This window comes from Natator depressus, chromosome 8 (assembly GCF_965152275.1).
Source record: "Natator depressus isolate rNatDep1 chromosome 8, rNatDep2.hap1, whole genome shotgun sequence".
NCBI classification, from domain to species: domain Eukaryota; kingdom Metazoa; phylum Chordata; order Testudines; family Cheloniidae; genus Natator; species Natator depressus.
In genome coordinates this window covers 40402025-40422172 of record NC_134241.1, presented here as the reverse complement: position 1 = coordinate 40422172, position 20148 = coordinate 40402025, and the positions used below count along the sequence as shown (strand labels likewise).

Genomic DNA, 20148 nt, shown 5'->3' with positions numbered 1-20148 from the left:
CCCTTGCTGGACAATGGTTATTGATGGGTTGTTTCACACCCCGCCCGGGTGCTGGTTACTTTCCTTGCTGTTGCCTCTGGGGAGCTAATATCTGGCTGATTCCCCAACTTACAGCATGTTTTAGTGACAGCCATAAAACACAATTCTCATAACTTCATATGCATTAATGATATACATATATGGATAGAGAAATGACTTTCAGCAGATCATAACCTTTCCCCTGATACCTTACAAGGCATGCTTTATATGTAAGATCATGATTATATATAAATGAGGAATATTGGGTGCTCCCCCAAAATATAGGATGTCACACCCTTTTCATGGACTCACAGGCCTGGTGCTCTCTCAGCTCCATATGTCTCCTGGGAATAACCCCCTTCAGTGTGATGGGCCCTCCATGAGGACTGCACTCGCTCTCTAGGGTTAGGCCCTTTGGCTCTGCTGTCTCCTGGGACCATACCTCTGAGCCTCCAGCATGCCTGTCTCTCTCCATGAGCCCCCTCAGGGAGCCCACTCACAGTGGACCCCGGGGCCTCCATACCCACAGGGAACAATGCCACCCCAATCTCTAGCCTGCAGTGACTCTCAGCCAGTGTAAAACAGAAGGGTTTATTGTATGTCTGAACCCAACACAGGCAGTTCTCTGGGTCCTCAGGCCTAGAAACTCTCAGCGTCATCCATCTAGGTCTGTCCCAGCTCGGGTGGACTCAGGCTGCCCTTTGTCCCAGTCCAGCCACAACCTCCTTTCAGACGACCACCCTAGATCACCTTCCCAACAGCCCCTCCTTCATCCTTTGTCTTCAATCTGGGCTAACAGATTACCCTTTGTTCCCACTGGCCAGAACCAGCTGGCTCCCCAGACAGGGTGGGCTTCTGGGTCACTGGTTGCTAAGTTTCACAGTGTCCAGGCCATTGTCCGGGGTCCCAGCTGCAAAGTGAGGTCACACCTGGCCCTCTGTAACACCAAATCCTCTCTCCCACCACCTTGTTACACACGCAGCACAAGGGGAAACCAATACATAGAGTGTTCATGCAAAATACTAAGAAAATTCCCCACTTTGTTACATCCCTAAATGTTCATATGTTAATCTTTTGGGGATTTGTTTTCTCTCTAGCCAGATGGCCTCCAGTGCAGAGGTGATTTATTTGCTGTGCACTATCCTATGTGCAAAGGCAGGGTTAGATCACAGGTCAGCGGCAGCTTCTTGTGAAGCAAACAATCCTTTGCTCAAATGAGCTCGAACTAGGAAATCCTGAGATAACTCTTCTGGCTTCTGGGCTTCTCTTGAGAGCTGCTGACAAAGTTCAGTCATGTCTGTTTCCTGATATAGAACTTTATAGTGTTCCTCAGCTTTGGCAGGCTCAGATGTCTTTCCCGCTCATAGCGGCCCCTGAGGCTCAGCCCTGGGCAAACTGCCCTGATCACAGCTCCTGTTCCCTCTGGTGCAGTGCATATGTAAGCGGGGGAATGGCCCGACTATTGTGGGGAACTTTGTTTGCTTATACACTACCCTGGTGAAGTACACTACCATGGGCAAGCGAAAGGACCATAGAATCATAGAATCATAGAATATCAGGGTTGGAAGGGACCTCAGGAGGTCATCTAGTCCAACCCCCTGCTAAAAGCGGACCAATCCCCAACTAAATCATCCCAGACAGGGCTTTGTCAAGACTGACCTTAAAAACTTCTAAGGAAGGAGATTCCACCGCCTCCCTAGGTAACGCATTCCAGTCTTTCACCACCCTCCTAGTGAAAAAGTTTTTCCTAATATCCAACCTAAACCTCCCCCACTGCAACTTGAGACCATTGCTTCTTGTTCTCTCATCTGCTACCACTGAGAAGAGTCTAGATCCATCCTCTTTGGAACCCCCTTTCAGGTAGTTGAAAGCAGCTATCAAATCCCCCCTCATTCTTCTCTTCCGCAGACTAAACAATCCCAGTTCCCTCAGCCTCTCCTCATAACTCATGTGTTCCAGTCCCCAAATCATTTTTGTTGCCCTCCGCTGGACTCTTTCCAATTTTTCCACATCCTTCTTGTAGTGTAGGGCCGAAAACTGGACACAGTACTCCAGATGAGGCCTCACCAATGTCGAATAGAGGGGAACGATCACGTCCCTCGATCTGCTGGCAATGCCCCTACTTATACAGCCCAAAATGCCATTGGCCTTCTTGGCAACAAGGGCACACTGTTGACTCAGATCCAGCTTCTCGTCCACTGTAACCCCGAGGTCCTTTTCTGCAGAATTGCTGCCGAGCCATTCGATCCCTAGTCTGTAGCAGTGCATGGGATTCTTCCATCCTAAGTGCAGGACTCTGCACTTGTCCTTGTTGAACCTCATCAGATTTGTTTTGGCCCAATCCTCTAATTTGTCTAGGGCCCTCTGTATCCTATCCCTACCCTCCAGCGTATCTACCTCTCCTCCCAGTTTAGTGTCATCTGCAAACTTGCTGAGGGTGCAATCCACACCATCCTCCAGATCATTTATGAAGATATTGAACAAAACCGGCCCCAGGACCCACTCTTGGGGCACTCCACTTGATACTGGCTGCCAACTAGACATGGAGCCATTGATCACTACTTGTTGAGCCCGACAATCTAGCCAACTTTCTATCCACCTTATAGTCCATTCATCCAGCACATACTTCTTTAACTTGCTGGCAAGAATACTGTGGGAGACCGTGTCAAAAGCTTTGCTAAAGTCAAGGAACAACACGTCCACTGCTTTCCCCTCATCCACAGAACCAGTTATCTCATCATAGAAGGCAATTAGGTTACTCAGGCATGACTTGCCATTGGTGAATCCATGCTGACTGTTCCTGATCACTTTCCTCTCCTCCAAGTGCTTCAGAATTGATTCCTTGAGGACCTGCTCCATAATTTTTCCAGGGACTGAGGTGAGGCTGACTGGCCTGTAGTTCCCAGGATCCTCCTTCTTCCCTTTTTTAAAGATGGGCACTACATTAGCCTTTTTCCTGTCATCCGGGACCTCCCCCGATCACCATGAATTTTCAAACATAATGGCGAATGGCTCTGCAATCACATCCGCCAATTCCTTTAGCACTCTCGGATGCAGCGCATCCGGCCCCATGGACTTGTGCTCGTCCAGCTTTTCTAAATAGTCCCGAACCACTTCTTTCTCCACAGAGGGCTGGTCACCTCCTCCCCATGCTGTGCTGCCCAGTGCAGTAGTCTGGGAGCTGACCTTGTTCGTGAAGACAGAGGCAAAAAAAGCATTGAGTCCATTAGCTTTTTCCACATCCTCTGTCACTAGGTTGCCTCCCTCATTCAGTAAGGGCCCCACACTTTCCTTGACTTTCTTCTTGTTGCTAACATACCTGAAGAAACCCTTCTTGTTATTCTTAACATCTCTTGCTAGCTGCAACTCCAGGTGTGATTTGGCCTTCCTGATTTCACTCCTGCATGCCCGAGCAATATTTTTACACTCTTCCCTGGTCATTTGTCCAATCTTCCACTTCTTGTAAGCTTCTTTTTTGTGTTTAAGATCAGCAAGGATTTCACTGTTAAGCCAAGCTGGTCGCCGGCCATATTTACTACATATCGGGATGGTTTGTCCCTGTAACCTCAATAAGGATTCTTTAAAATACAGCCAGCTCTCCTGGACTCCTTTCCCACTCATGTTATTCTCCCAGGGGATCCTGCCCATCAGTTCCCGGAGGGAGTCAAAGTCTGCTTTTCTGAAGTCCAGGGTCCGTATTCTGCTGCTCTCCTTTCTTCCCTGTGTCAGGATCCTGAACTCGACCATCTCATGGTCACTGCCTTCCAGGTTCCCATCCACTTTTTCTTCCCCTACTAATTCTTCCCGGTTTGTGAGCAGCAGGTCAAGAAGAGATCTGCCCTAGTTGGTTCCTCCAGCACTTGCACCAGGAAATTGTCCCCTACAGTTTCCAAAAACTTCCTGGATTGTCTATGCACCGCTGTATTGCTCTCCCAGCAGATATCAGGGTGATTGAAGTCTCCCATGAGAACCAGGGCCTGCGATCTAGTAACGTCCATGAGTTGCTGGAAGAAAGCCTCGTCCACCTCATCCCCCTGGTCCGGTGGTCTATAACAGACTCCCACCACAACATCACCCTCATTGCTCACGCTTCTAAACTTAATCCAGAGACTCTCAGGTTCTTCTGCAGTTTCATACTTGAGCTCTGAGCAGTCATACTGCTCCCTTACATACAATGCAACTCCCCCACCTTTTCTGCCCTGCCTTTCCTTCCTGAACAGTTTATATCCATCCATGACAATACTCCAGTCATGTGAGTTATCCCACCAAGTCTCTGTTATTCCAATCACATCATAATTCCTTGACTGTGGCAGGGCTTCCAGTTCTCTCTGCTTGTTTCCCAGGCTTCTTGCATTTGTGTATAGGCACTTGAGATAAGTTGCTGATCATCCCTCTTTCTCAGTATGAGGCAGGAGCCCTCCCCTCTTGCGCGCTCCTGCTCGTGCTTCCTCCCGGTATCCCACTTCCCCACTTACCTCAGGGCTTTGGTTTCCTTCCCCCAGTGAACCTAGTTTAAAGCCCTCCTCACTAGGTTAGCCAGCCTGCTTGCGAAGATGCTCTTCCCTCTCTTAGTTAGGTGGAGCACGTCTCTGCCTAATACTCCTCCTTCTTGGAACACCATCCCATGGTCAAAGAATCCAAAGCCTTCTCTCTGAGATCACCTGCGTAGCCATTCGTTGACTTCCACGATTCGACGGTCTCTACCCTGGCCTTTTCCTTCCACGGGGAGGATGGACGAGAAGACCACTTGCACCTCAAACTCCTTTATCATGATCTGAGTCCTCGCTCCCACTTCCTTTACCCAAAGGCCTGCCTGACCTCAATGGCTCCCCTTCCACTCTCCTGTGTGGCAGAGTCCTTGTAACCCCAACAAAGCTGGGCCCAGAATTCCTGGGGGGCTCAACCCCCAACCTTGTTGTGGTCACTTAGGGCAGGGGCTCGGGTGTCCCCACTCCAGGGTGCTCCCTCTGCACTGGATGCTCCCCTTGACCCAATGATCATTACATACCGTTCAAAGCACACACAATTTATGAAACAGCAATCAAATTAAAGAAATAGGGAAAAAATGGGAAAGGTTAAATGAAAACATAATCCTGCTTTTTCGCATGGGGACATCACAACCAGCGTCTCTGGAATGTAAGGGAAGTTCAATATCTGTTCCTCACAAGTCCCGGGCCTCCTTCTCAGGCCCTGGCTGTGCTGCAGGGATGCTTGGACACTTGCTCCGGCGGTGGCCACATACTCTCAGGCTCTAGGTGGCAGGACCCTTCTTCCCAGCGTCGCCCCCAATCCCGTCGGGGTTACAATCCCCTTCCAAGTCTGGCCCTCAGGGCCTCTTGGCTGGGGGCATCTCCCTGCACTGGGCCCACTGCCCAGGGTCCCCCTCACTCTCCCCAGCTGCTCACCGCACCCGGCTCCGGACTGCTCCAGCCCCAGATCTACTTTGCCTCAGCTCCAGCTCCACTCTGCCCCATCACTGCTGCTTCTGCTCTGGCTCCACCTCCCTGGGCTGCTTCTCTGGCCCCTCTGGCTCTGGTTGCCGCAGTTCTCCTCCCAGCACAGATCTGCTCTCTGGGCTGCTTCTGTGACTCTGCTCCCAGCACTGACCTGCTTCCTGGGCTGCTTTTCTGACCCCTTTGGCTGGCACAGCTCTGCTCCTTAGCTCAGCTAGGGCCTCTGCTTTCTCCTTAGCTCAGCCCCACTCTGTCTGACCCAGGCAATTCCAACTCACACGGAGGATGGGGCCCCCTGGCCTCCTGACTCCCTAATTAGCCTGCCCACCCTGTCAATCAGGCTGACCTGGAACATTGGCCTCTCCCCATTGTTCCTGGGGATTGTCAGTCTCAGGGACCTGATTTCCCAGGGACCCTTCCCCTTGGTACTGGGAGCTAGCCAACCAAAACACCCGCACTGTGTTTTAGTAAGGGGACAACAGTGCCCTTACACATACCTTGCAAATCCCACTGGCAGTGTGAGGAGACTGACTGCTTTGCCTTAGCCTGCCCTTTTGTAGGAGCTGCCCATCTCTCCTCTTCTTTTAAAGTCTTTTTTTAAGGGTAGGTCTGTTTCCTGGGTTGGGACTGACAGAGATTTCACTTGGGCTGAGGCTGAATTTCCTTCAGGCTTCCCTGGAACAGCATTTCAAGTACCATTATTTTCCCAGCATTCTCCTTCTAGATTGGCTCACTATGGCTGCTTGAGTTGGCTTCTCTGTTTGCTACATGAGAGAGGCAGTCTGAACATTTAGCCTCAGTAATGGAGACTAGCTCTGGTCTGCAAATTCTTCCTGCTCTTCACTGGTTCAGTTGGTTTGTGTAGATTTGATAAAAGCAGAAGAATTTTTCATATGACTTTACTATGATCACTGCCACATCTCCTCAGAGAGAGGCAGACTTCTATTAAATGTACGAGGTATCTCCGAGCCCTGGGCATGCCAGGGCCCTAGTGCATGAGGTGTCTTTCTCTGAGGAGTTGCACAGAGACCAGTATGCCCTGCTGGCACATGCTGTGATGCTGCTGCTCCCTGAACACACACAGCAGGGCTGGTTTCAGAAAGGTTCCACGGGGCACTATGAGTCCAATGCCCAAGTAAATTGGCCCATTGCCCACCTGTCCTTTGGGAGCAGCTCCTGCACAGCAGCTGCAAATGCCAGCTTCCAGGGGCTGGGTGGGGTGCCACAGCGTTGTGGTGGATATGGGCTGCTCTGTATGGCAGGGGGTGGGGGGTTTGGTAAGGTTCTCGATGAGCTCGGGTGACAACAGCAGAAAAAACCACAGAAGCGCAAATTCACCCTGGTGGGACTAAATTGACCAAAACCTGCAGTGTCCTTAGACCAGGGCAGCATTGCCCCCTAGCGGCTGACAGAGGCCTGTCACTGGGACTCGTAGAGTCAGTCCACCTTGCAATCAGAATGTGACTGCAATATTTGTAGATGTACCCACCTGAGCAAGCTTTGAGCTAACTAAAGCCACGACAGCACAGGCTGTGCACACCCCCTACCCCCCGACACTGTTTGTGTGCTTGAGCCACTAGCCCACACTGCCCCGGTTTCACTGCTATTGTCATTCAACCTAGCTAGACCTTGGTCTTGTTTGAAGTTCTCTTAGGGATTCTGTTTCCTGTTTTTCATATGTCAGCAATTAGTACAGCCCATTGATAGACCAGCTGATAGGAAAAAGCTATACTGTTGTTCCTCTGCTCTCACTGTTTTGCCAACTCTCTTAGTCTCTATCCTGTCTATGCCTCACCAGTGCCCGCTTTCCATGGCCTATAAAAGCACACTTCCAATTAGCAGCTTTTGTCATATGTCCTTCACAGTGTGCAAAATAATACACATGTGAAATGAAATACGCAAAATGACACACTTAAGCTTTTGAAACCTGCTCAAATTGAAACACGTGTAAACTGATATGTATGTGCAAAGTGACACCCATTTGCAAAAGGACATACAGATGCCTGTGCAAACTGCGTGCAAAATTACATGTATGTGTTTTTACAATGACATGCAAACTGCCCTGAATGTGCAAACAGTGTGTTCCCACCTGGATCTGGCCAGACTGGGTGGATACTGGTGTCCTGGGCAGGACAGAATCCATACCACTGACAGCCCCTGGTTCCTTCTCCAGCAAGGACAGAACAAAATTTCAGGTGGGCTGTTAGCATTAAGATATGTTTTCCCCTGCTAATGCTTACCATTACAGGCTCAAATCCCCATGCAGAGGGAGTGAAAACCGCTGTACCTTTACATTTTGCAGGAAACAGCTCCAGGCAAATAAACAAATTCAATTTCATGATGCTCTGAGCCCAGGTCAGGTCCCAAAGTGGTGTGGAAGAGTGGGTTTGGCTTGTGCTTGGGAAGGCATGTGTTCTGTTCATTGTCACTACTGGTGTAATTGCATTGCTTTTCCAGTTGGATTATAATTTGCATTGTATTATATTTTAGATTGCAATTTACATTGCATTGCAATTAGAATTGCTAATAGTAATGCTAATTTTCACTGATGCTTATGTTGCAAGAGGAATTGTATTGCAACTTATGTTGTATCCTCTATTACATTACATCATGTCTTGTCATTTACTCTGCAATTTGAATTGCATGGAAACTTGAATTCGCATTGTAATTTTCACTGAAAATTATATTGCTATTTATATTGCATGGAAATTTACATTGGATCTTTGTTAATTACAATGCAAGTTGTATTATATTGCAAATTACATTTCACTGCAGCCCACATTATAATTTACATTGTAACTTCCATTCCAATTGGCATCGCATGGCAAGCTGTATTGTAATTGCTGTTGTTTTCCAACTTCCACTACAACTTGCATTGCTTTCCAACTTGCCGTGCAGCCTCTCTTTTTGTTCTCTTGCATGGAACGTGCTATTGCATTGGAGCTTGAATTGCATTTCATCCTGTATTGCACCTTGAATTACAACTTACATTGCATTGCAACTTGTATTAAAACTGCAGGAATAACCTGTGACAACGTAGGGTACAGGTTCCTGCCTGGCATCTGTGCAAAGATGGGATACAGGCACCTGCCTGGCACCCGTGACAACGGGGTACAGGCCCCTGCCTGGCCCCTGTGAAAACGTGGGATATGGACCCCTGCCTTGCACCTGCAACAACGTGGGGTAGAGGGCCCTGCCTGGCACTTGTGAGAACATGGGGTTTGGACCCCTGCCCAGAACCCATGAGAACATGGGTATGGGCCTCTGCCCGGCACCCATGAAAATGTGAGGTTTGGGTCGCTTCCTGGTACACACCAGTCCCATGAAGCTCGGGCAGCTGAGAAGGCAAGGAACTGCCTCGTTTCCCAGAGGGATAATTGCATTCTGCCTGCCTAAAATTCTCCCCTTCTTTCAAGGCATGCATGTTCCGCTCCTCTCCTGTCCTGGCTAATTGCTAGTGCTATTATAACAGCTGCCATGTTGCACTCAGCAAGGTGCAAGCTGAGTGAAAAGCAGTGCAGCGTGCAGAGTGAGAGGGCCTACAGACCGGCTGGGGCACCCGCCAATAGAGACCACTTTGTCTTACCCAAATGAGAGTGTTTGCCTTGGGGAGACAAGGGGCGTGGGGAAATATCTTGTATCAGACCGACTTCCATTGGTGAGAGCGTAGGTGCTAGAACTAGGGGTGCTGGGGTGCTGGAGCACCCCCTGGATTGAAGTGGTTTCCATTATATACAGGGTTTACAGTTTGGTTCAATGGCTTTCAGCACCCCCACTGTACAAATTGTCCAGCACCCCTGGGTGAGAGAGATGAGCTTTCGAGCCACATGCTTCCTTTCCCAGCCCTGAAGAGCTCTATGTGTCTTGAAAGTGTGTCTCTCTCGCCAACAGAAGTCAGTGCAATACAAGATATTCATCCCCCTTGTCTCTAATATCTCGGAACCAACATGGCTACTGTCATAAATATAAAGGGAAGGGTAAACCCCTTTAAAATCCCTCCTGGCCAGAGGAAAAATCCTCTCACCTGTAAAGGGTTAAGAAGCTAAAGGTAACCTCGCTGGCACCTGACCAAAATGACCAATGAGGAGACAAGATACTTTCAAAAGCTGGGAGGAGGGAGAAAAACAAAGGGTCTGTGTCTGTCTGTATGCTGTTTTTGCCGGGGACAGAACAGGAATGGAGTCTTAGAACTTTTAGTAAGTAATCTAGCTAGGTATGTGTTAGATTATGATTTCTTTAAATGGCTGAGAAAATAGCTGTGCTGAATAGAATGACTATTCCTGTCTGTGTGTCTTTTTTGTAACTTAAGGTTTTGCCTAGAGGGATTCTCTATGTTTTGAATCTAATTACCCTGTAAGGTATCTACCATCCTGATTTTACAGAGGTGATTCCTTTACTTCTATTAAAAGTCTTCTTGTAAGAAAACTGAATGCTTTTTCATTGCCCTAAGATCCAAGGGTTTGGGTCTGTGGTCACCTATGCAAATTGGTGAGGATTTTTACCAAACCTTCCCCAGGAAGTGGGGTGCAAGGGTTGGGAGGATTTTGGGGGGAAAGACGTGTCCAAACTACGTTTCCCAGTAAACCCAGATAAAGTTTGGTGGTGGCAGTGGAAATCCAAGTAAAATTAATTTGTACCTTGGGGAAGTTTTAACCTAAGCTGGTAAAAGTAAGCTTAGGTCCCCCACATCTGTACCCTAGAGTTCAGAGTGGGGAAGGAACCTTGACAGCTACAATGACATTGAATACAGCTTTTGCCTTGTCAGCCTCAGTGTGCACTCGCGCATGTAAGCATCTATGGCAGTGATTCTCAGACTTTTGTGCTGGTGACCCTTTCACATAGCATGCCTCTGAGTATGACCCTCCCCCCCTTACAAATTAAAAACACTTTTAAATATATTTAATACCATTATAAAGGCTGGAGGCAAAGCGGAGTTTGGGGTGGAGGCTGACAGCTTGTGACCCCCCCATGTAATTACCTTGCGAACCCCTGAGGGGTCCCGACCCCCAGTTTGAGAACCCCTGATCTATGGTAAGCAGACACTGAGCAGGCCACAGTGTCTACAGCTGCCCACTCCCTGTTCGGCTAGGAATCAGCTTGGATCCAGATGTTCACAAGAGTTGAGGCTGAAGCCCCATCCACAAAGAGACGGAGGCGTTGTAATGCAGAGCATCACAGCGGGGAACTGCTAGGCCAGCCAATGGAAGCCCTGCCCCTCTCAAAGAGGTAGGTGCCAAAATTTGCACTGCAGGGAGATGGGTGGGTGTCATCTTGCTATCAGGGCCACAGTGAATAGGCTCGTTAAGGAGCTGGTTGAAACCAACCCAGATACATAGAGGCTTCCAAGGGACAATGTATGCCCCCAACAACAGACCAGTGGGACACTCCAGCAGGTGGAACTGTGAGCTCAGCATGACCCTGCCTGGACACAGAGGACTGTGGTGAGCAGCAATGGATAAAGAGCTGGCTTCTGGAGGAAGCTGGCTACTCTCCGCTGGGGCTGACAAACGGTTCAGAGATAGAGCCTGAAAAGGAGATCACTACAGCTTGGGTTATGGAGTGTGCTGGCTTGGCTAGGTGGATGATGCTTTAACCTTTATGTCTCTAGGCCAGAGTTCCCTGAAGTGTGGGGCACACCGCCCTAGGGGGGTGCGGTGAGATCTTCAGCAGGGCACAGCCCGGGCCAGCCTCCACGGGGCAGCAGTTAGAGAGCATCATCCATCCCAAGCTCTGCTCCAGCCCCTTACCCAGCCTCGGTGTGGCTCTGCACCTGCCTGGGGACCCAACTGTGGCTCTGCTCCACCCCTGGGGCCAAGGCTAGGAGGCAGGGCGAGGCCAGGAGTGGAGCCGCCCCAGTCACGGGCCTGGCTGCTGGCTCCCACCACAGCCTGGTTGCGACTCTGCTCCTGTCCCCAGCCTCGGTCCCTGGCCATGGCTCTGTCCCCAGCCCTGCTTCCAGACCCATCCCTGCAACACCAGCCTTGGCCCCCTTACACCTTTCTGCATCCTCCCAGCAGCTGTGCCCAGCTCCGGGGTGGGAGGGCACAGACAGGGGTAATTGGGGGCACAGCCCTCAAAAGTTTGAGGACCCCTGCTCTAGACTAACCTGAAGCCTTCCAGTGTTGTGTCATGGTGACTAATAAACCTGAGTCTGGTTTGAAAATGCTGCCCAGTGTGACTGCAAATGCTAGTCCCTAAGGCGTGGACAAGTCTCGCCCAGAAGTCTGCCGCAGTTGGTCTTGCTGGGCAGAGCTCACAGGGTGAAGCAGGAGTGCTGGAGCCCAGAGAATCAGGCACAGAGAGAGCAAGGCCATGTGGCCAGCCCTGGTGGAAGAGTGGGACCTTCATTAGGGGACTGGCACATTGAAGGGGAGTAGCCCAGCTCCTGTGACTCCATCACAGTGTCTATCTCAGCTAGCGATCCATGAGCGAGGAGAAGAGAGGCGGCTAACTCCTATGTCATGTGCAAGGCCCAATTCAGTGGATGTTCTCAGAGGCCCCTTAATTCCACAAAAAATATTGGGGGGGGGGGCAGGGAAAGAGCAGGTAGTCCTCCTTTATCCCAGTGCCCCTTAGGGGTGGGAGACCCTGGGTCAAGTCTCTGCTCTGCCCAAGGGGGAGAAAGGAGTTGATCAGGGTGCCTACATCTTGGGGGAACGACCTACCCACCAGGCTATGGGATGTTCTGAGGGACCTCGCTCCTGTTGATGTTCCACTTTAATTAAATATTTATTGGGCTAGAGAGAAAGCAAGAATCACTCCCTAGCCCAGGGTAAGAGTGCTCTCCTGGGAGGGGGCAGATCCCTCTCTCTTTGAATCCTTCTCATCAGACAGAATGGGGAATTGAACTGGGGTGTCCCCCATCCCCGCTGAGTGCCCTAACCCCAGGCTAAAGGTTATGAGGGAGGTGGGTCACCACCCCTCGCTGTTTTGTTTGGAGGTAGGCGTCCTCTGATCTCAGCTACTGGATCAGGCCCCATGGATGAGTTACATGGCTGAACACTTGTCTTCCCACGGGTCATGCATCGCTCTGTGGCTTAGGCGGGAGACAGGTGGCCGCACACCTAGAGGGAGGCATAAGTGCATGTGTTCACAGGCAGACAATGTAGGTGCTGAGTGAGTTCAGGCACCTTCAGGGTTCAGTGGTGCCTGCAGCTGGACACCCTGGGGCATAGGCACCCAGGTCTCTTTGAGATTCAGTACTGAGTGTTCCCAGCATGTGGTGTAGTAGCACACAGCTGCCTCAGGGTGGCACTAAAGACATGACAAATGGGCTGCACAGCAGAGACAAGCCTGGGACAAGAGGAGCTCGAAGCACATGCCAGCAACCCTGTGAGAAGTAAGCGTTGCTCAGCAGAGGAGCTGAAACCAGTGCTTCCAAACGAGGCCTTGGGGGATGTCTACATAGAATCATAGAAGATTAGGGTTGGAAGAGACCTCAGGAGGTCAATGCACAATATACAATACACAGCAATTAGTCACTCGTGGTCGGCCTGAGCCAGCTAACGCAGGCTTGAAGGGCTCGGGCTGTGGGGCTGTTTCATTGCTGTGTAGATGTCTGGGCTCAGGCTGGAGCCTGGACTCTGATGAGGTGGGAGGGTCCCAGAACTCAGGATGGAGCCCAGGCCCAAATGTCTACACTGCAATTAAAAGCCCTTTAGCCCGAGCTCCTTGGTGCGGGTTGGCCGTGGGTGTCTAATTGCAGTGTAGACAGACTCTGAGTTTGTCCTGAGAACCAGGACATGAACTTGCCAGGGGCTGAGCACCCTACATGCAAACTGGAAGCCGTGGGTGCTCAGTGCCTCTGACAATCCTCCCTAGGGATCTCTACTGGGGCACCCACCATTAGCAGGCTCTGAGCAAGTTTAGACCTGGGCCTGCTGCCTCTTTGCCCACCTCCAGCCTCCTGCCCACACTGCTCCCTTCTCAGAACAAAGTGCTCTGCAGACACACACAGGAAAGGTCTTGTCTGGTGCATCAAGGCACATGCTGGGCTACTCTCTGCAGCACACTCCATCGTCCCCTACCTTGGTCCATTCTCATCTCCTAGCTGTCTCAGGAAGGAGGGCTTCCCTCTCATGATACACAGTCCAACGGATCTGAGCAGTGGCTCTTTGATGGGAATATTCAGCTACCTCCTTGATTTAACCCTCTTGGCTCCTGCCCTAGCTGGAAGAGCGTTTCTGGCCTGAGTTAGACTGGAAGTCAGACTGTACGATTATAATAGCTTCAGAATTGATGAATCCAGCTATTTACTCTCCCTGTTTGGTTCACACCCCGCAGACTGCTGTGGATAGCCACACGGTGTTCTGTGGTTCATACCCCTCAGGCGGCTGTGGATAGCCATGGGGTCTTCTGTGGTTTGCACCCCTCAGGTGTCTGTGGATAGCCATAGGGTATTCTTTAGTTTGTACCCCTCAGGCAGCTGTGGATAGCCACGGGGTGTTTTGTGGTTTGTATCCCTCAGGTAGCTGTGGATAGCCATGGGGTGTTCCGTGGTTCGTACTCCTCTGGCGGCTGTGGATAGCCACGGGGTGTTCTGTGGTTCACACCCTTAAAGTGGCTGTGGATATCCACGGGGTGTTCTGCAGTTTGCACCCCTCTGGCGGCTCTGGGTAGCCATGGGGAGTTCTGTGGTTCATACCCCTCAGGCAGCTGTGGTTTGCCACAGTGCATTCTGTGGTTCTTAACCATCAGGCAGCTGTGGATAGTCACAGGGTATTCTTTGGTTCACACCCCTGAGGTAACTGTGGATAGCCATGGGGTGTTCTATGGTTTGTACCCATAAGATGGCTGTGGATAGCAATGGAGTATTCTATGTTCCCTCCCCCTGAGCCACCAGCTTTTAAAAAAATGTTCCCAAGTCCCATCCTTGTTGTTTTTTGCTGCATTTCTGTGAGCGCCCGTCAGTTTGTCAGCATCATCTTGGTACTGTCATGGGAGTGACCTACTCTTGCAAACCCTGTTGTGGCTTCCTGGCAGCCCTGCAATTGGCCCCTACCTCAGTTCCCCCATTCAAAGGACTTCTTCACTAACTCACAGACCCCTTTGTCCATTCACAGGGTTTGGGTTTATTGAATTAGCTACATTCAAAATAAAGTCCCTAGCAGATCACTCCCAGGCCGTCCCTGCCTGCGTCTTGCTCCCCAAGGCCAGGTTCCTCTGCTGGAGCCTCCTCACTCCCAGCAGACCCTGCTTTCTAGTCTGATCTCCCTGAGCATACCCCTTTGTCACCATGCCTCAGTGGGTTACAGCTGAGAATGCCAAATTCAGGACAAACTGCTCAGACATAGGGTAGACTATTTTTTCTATTATTAGCGTCTATTTATAATTAGACTCTATGATTAGAGTCTACCATACTCTATTTTTTCTATTCTTAGAAATACCAAACCACTAACAAAAGTAAACTTCTGTCTCACCACACTGGTTAACAAGAAGTCAGAAATGCAGTGTCCTTAGGCATCCCAGCCCTTATTTCACCACCCAGACACTTGACTTTATGATGAGTGGTTACTGAAAACCAGTTTCATAAAACAAGGGTGTTAGAGAGCTTATTCCTTCACTCTCCCACTTCCCTGGTCCTTCTCGCATGAACAGAGAGCAACAATACCCGAAGTCCGAAGGTGCAAACAATTCGATGTTTATTGGGGTGAACGTCCAGCAAGCTTAAATACAAGTTCCTTTTTCCTTATTTTCGAATCCCAACTTACTTCCTGTTTGCCCCTAATTTATATAGTAATATTCTTAGCTATACCTTAACCAATCATTCTACTGAAATTTAACTAACCAATCCTAACATATTGTAACATGATTAGCTAACCAATTATATCCCACCACAATAATTAGATTACACCCAGCAAAATTAATTATACAGCAGACAGAAACAATCACAGAACCAGACAGAGATTATACAGACAAACAATAGCAAAGTGGGAACTATAATGACAAAACAATACAGAAGTGAGGATTTCACATCCCAGCTATTGATAAGTGAGTTCTTGCCAGACAGGATGCTATCAAACTAAGTTTCCTTTTACATTTTCTAGGCACTTCCCTTTCTCTGGAGGTGATAGGAATACAATCCTGTCCTGATAGTGCCTGACAGCCCAATAGCACCTTATTTCAATGTGACTAGTTTGGAATGTGAGGATGTGACTGTTCGCTTCCTAGCTTATGGCTGCCTCTGCTGCTTAGCCAAAGGCCTTAGCCTAAGAACAGGGCCTCAAACTGTCACAGTAAGAGAAGGCCCTTACACCAGCAGACAGTGATTTTGATTCTTTCTTTTATACCTCTAGAACTAGCCAAGTGATAAGAATACCCCTAAATTCTTAAAGTACAGGCCTTTACAGACAGGCCTGAATATCTATATCCTAACACTCCACCCCTTTTTTTTCTTTTTCTTTTGGGATCCTCCTGCCCAGGTATCCCTGGAAAAGCATAGGACATATGGCGACACATTTCCTGATAGGGCCAGGCATCAAGGTGGAAGGTGTCGATGCTCCATCTGTCCCACTGCCCCTTGTGTAGTACTATGCCCTGCACCTTCTCTCGTACGGGCATACTACACCTATTCCAATTAGTGTTCCAGACTTCCCAGTATAGTGGGCCCGAGAAGGTTGGGTCCGGGTTGTCTAGTACACTTGGGGGGCGGGCTTACTACATTACTTATAGGTTATAATTAGTGGCTGTTCTCTAGGGGGTTGTGCCCCCCTTGATTGTTTCCATATGCAATGTAACACACATATAGTTAACAATACACCAGCTGCTATGATAATCCACAGCAACACCGAGAGTCCTGACCACTGCAGTATGGTCCAACATCCTGGCCACCACCAAAAACACTGCTTCTCCTCCTTTGATAAGGTTAAAATTTTGTCAGCACCATCCTGTAGTGTGTATTGTAAGTGTGTCCAACTGTTGGCGCTTGCAGCAAGTTGCTCTTGTAATCTTTGCGTACTTTTGTCCATCTTGTGTGTCCATTGAATATCCACAGTGAAATTTGGTATTGTCCAAACCAATTCAACTACTTGGTACGGTATGGGGTAGTGGGTGCTGGTTTGATTGTTTACAACAATTAAGTCCACTGATCCATTGGTGCACCATAGTCCAGGTGGCAGTGTATAGAAGTTCATAATTTTGTCATACACTGGAAGGATTTTGCCTCCTAGTGTTATATTGCAGGATTGCATACATTCCCAACAGAATACACCGTACCCCATATACATTACCCCTAAATGCCCCCCCTTTGCAAAAGGCCATTGATCCTGCTCCTCCATAGTCATAGGAGAGTGGCACATCCATATTCCTCCTCTGGATATACAACTGCTTAATGTGATGACAGTCCAATTCTTCTAATCTCAAGAGATCAGCAACATCACCAGGTCAACATATAACTCAGATCTTACCCAACAATCACGTAGTTGCCAGTTCTTTAGTAGCTACTATCTAAAGGTTTATTTATAAGAGAAAAGAATAAGGAGAGATTTTAAATGGTCAAGGAAAACAAATACATACACTCATTGCAAAGTTCTTGGTTCAGATTTGTAGCAGTGACGTTACAGACTGCTGGCTTGTAAAGTCTCTGGTAACTTCCAAAATATTGGAAGGTCCTCAGTCCATTGGTTGAAATGCTTCTTTTAGTGGATGTCCATAGTCCAGAGATCAGAGCAGGAAAGAGGCAAAATGGAGATGCTTCGAAACCTTTTCCCATGTGGAGGGAATGCTCTTATTCTTAGTTTGTGGGAAATTACAGGCACAAGATGGAGTCTAGGGTCACATGAGCAAGTCACATGTCCTTACATGCTTTGATGACTCACAGGAACAGCCATTACCCATATTCTGGCTAAGGCATACACAGGAAGGCTCATCAAACGAGGACAAACTTCTTCTATGGCCCATTGTGTTCTTCAATGGGCCATCAACTTGAATGGTCCATTCGCAATGTGCTGGCTAGACTGGATATAAACTACCTTGTCGGCGTTACCCCAGGAGCAAACACATTTGAAATACTGGTATGTAGTCAATATTCATAACTTTACATACAAAGATGATACATGCATACAAACAGGATAATCATATCTAATAGATATACTTTGTATCAAATTTGTTGTAATTGTCTAACAGTGTCAATATTAATGATATAAGTCAGTGGCTCTCAACCTTTCCAGACTACTGTAAGCCTTTCAGGAGTCTGATCTGTCTTGCGTACCCCCAAGTTTCACCTCACATAAAACTATTTGCTTACAAAATCAGACATAAAATACAAAAGTGTCACAGCATTCTATGGTAAAAATGAGAAAGCAAGCGATTTTTCAGTTATTACTGAAAAATCGCTTGCTTTCTCATTTTTACCAATGAATTATAAAATACATTAATTGGAATATTGCTCCTCCAGGGGAATCAGCTGACCCCTGCTGAGCTGTGCCTGTAGTAGGAAGAGAGCCTGAGCCATAAGCCCTTGTATCAGAGGCCTGGTGTGAGGCCTGGGCTAAAGTCGTTGTCAAAGCTTTTCTGATATAAAGCAAAGACAAGCAGTGAGCAAGAGGCAGGACCTGCTCACAGAATGTGTCAAGAACAGGGCTGATATTGCAGAAATACAAATCCCTAAAAAGTGCAAGGCACAAAGTATTCACACAAACACATCCCGATATCAAGTGGTACCAGAACATCTTGATATCAAGGATGGTACAAAAACATTCCCCAAGGATAACAGGAACACACTGACCCCTCCTAAAAGATAAGGTCAGGATGACAGTACGTAATAGAGATGTTTTGATCGCACCAACATATACAAGGTGAGGGGTAATAACTAGCCACATCAAGGGGCAGTAACTAACTATGTCAGAGGGGCAGTACTAACTTGTTTGTATCGTGGTATAAAGATGTATCTCAGAAGGAGTCTGTTTGTCTAGCATAGGGAGAAACGGAAAGACCCGCCGCTCACTGAGCTGCATCCATTGTCAGGAGTATACATGTATTAGTGGTCCTGTAGAGTCTGCTGGATACTAGTACCGTGCTTCATCAACAATAAACCTGGCCGGGTGTCTTCATACCTTAACAGCTCTCGTGGTCATTGGACAGTTTGCTTGAGGTCTGCTGTGCCAGCTGTCTGCGCAGAGCTGGGACAGCACATAGGGAGAACACAGAGAGAACACACACATGCAGCCAAACATCTAACCACAATGCTTACCTAGTAACTTGGATTGGCTGGCCCCAGGCCTCTAGCTCTTAAGGGAAAGACAACCTGTTTCATTACTAAAGTGTCTAGAAGTGGCTCTGGTCACTCCAGGTGTGGGGTCAACAGTGCCACAGCGAGAGGAGCTCAGCACCAGTGTCCTGTCTCCTCAGTGTGAGGGCTCTATGTGTGCCACACAAATCACATGCTTGTCTCCAGGGCTGTCCTTACCCATACACAAAGTATGCAGCTGCATAGGGCACCAGGAAATTTGGAGCACCAAATTTCCTGGTGCCTTGCACAGCTGCGTGTTGCTCCAGCCTCTGCTCCGCCTCTTCCCCAGCCCCACCCTGCCCCTTCTCCAAAGCCTCCGCCCCACCCTGCCTCTTCTTGCTCCAAGCCCTTCCCTGCCCCAGCCCCACCCCTTCCCACCTCTGCTCCACCCCAGGCCCGCCCCTGCTCCACCCCAGCCCCGTCCCCACTCCCCTGAGGACTGCAGCAGGGCCACACCTGCACTCACCTGCAGCGGGAAGTGCAGCAGCCTGGCCCAAGCCATGTCACCGGTGAGTGCTGAGGAGTGATTCCCTCCTGTCCCCTAAGCCAGCCCCGCCCTCCCTCCCCCCCGCAGAGGCCTGGAGCCAGCCTTCCCTTCCACCCCCCCCCCCCGCCACGGAGGCCTGCCCTACCCTGCAGGGAGGGGCTGCGTAGGGCCCCAGAATAGCTAGGGATGGCCCTGCTTGTCTCTAATTGTCTGCCTACCAACCTCCTGAGTCTTTCAGTTTCCAGATACCTCCCTCCCCTTTAAAAACAGTGGTGGCTGACATTTTCCTGCTTGCATAAAGGTGTAGCTGTTATTTATTATCCAGCCAGCTGCTTTACTCTCAGGTACAGAAGGTTGTAGTAAAGAGTGCTGAGCAGTAGATTTTCACACATGTTGCTGTCTAAATGACCTCCCACACACATCTGTGGATGTACTGGCACTCTACCTAGCCATTTTCACTTAGAGCAGAGATTACCTTCTGTATCTGAGCAGTGAGCTGCCCTGAGTGAGCTAATGGCATGAGTCCATGACGTGCATCAGTGTCCCTCATGGGAAGGCAGTGATGTGGTGTTATCAGGTGCCCAGCCAGGCAGCTCACATTACATTTTGGGGGGAAAATCTGGAACTGGAGTGTGTTGGGGTCACTGTGTGGTAATCTTTAAGGCTGGTAAGAGCCAAGGGGTGGCTGTCTGGCTGCAGCATTCCCAGACATGACTCTGAGTGACATATATGCTGGAGACTGCTTGTGGGCACATCCCCTAGTCTGCTTCTTTAGTGGGTGTTGGTGAGGCAGGTCTGCCCCTGCCTACACTGTTTGGTGGTGGTGTCCTGCCCCACTCTCTTCTGCAGCAGCAAGACCAGCCCCAGCCCCTCCAACCTACCCTTGGGGCTAGGATGGCCCAAGGCACTGTGCTAACAGCCTGGGTTGGTGTCAGGGATGGACTGAGACCCCCCTGGCCCAG

General features: G+C 49.3%; 1 protein-coding gene across 1 annotated transcript in view; it reads right to left on the bottom strand.

Annotated features, from left to right (window-relative positions):
* Positions 1 to 19201, bottom strand: part of LOC141992681 (P-selectin-like) — a 103076-nt gene extending 83875 nt beyond the window's left edge. Inside the window, exon 1 of the mRNA XM_074962014.1 lies at positions 19166 to 19201. Coding sequence (XP_074818115.1) covers positions 19166 to 19201 — 36 coding nt within the window. The remainder of the gene's footprint in view (positions 1 to 19165) is intronic.
* Between the last annotated feature and the right edge of the window lie 947 nt (positions 19202 to 20148).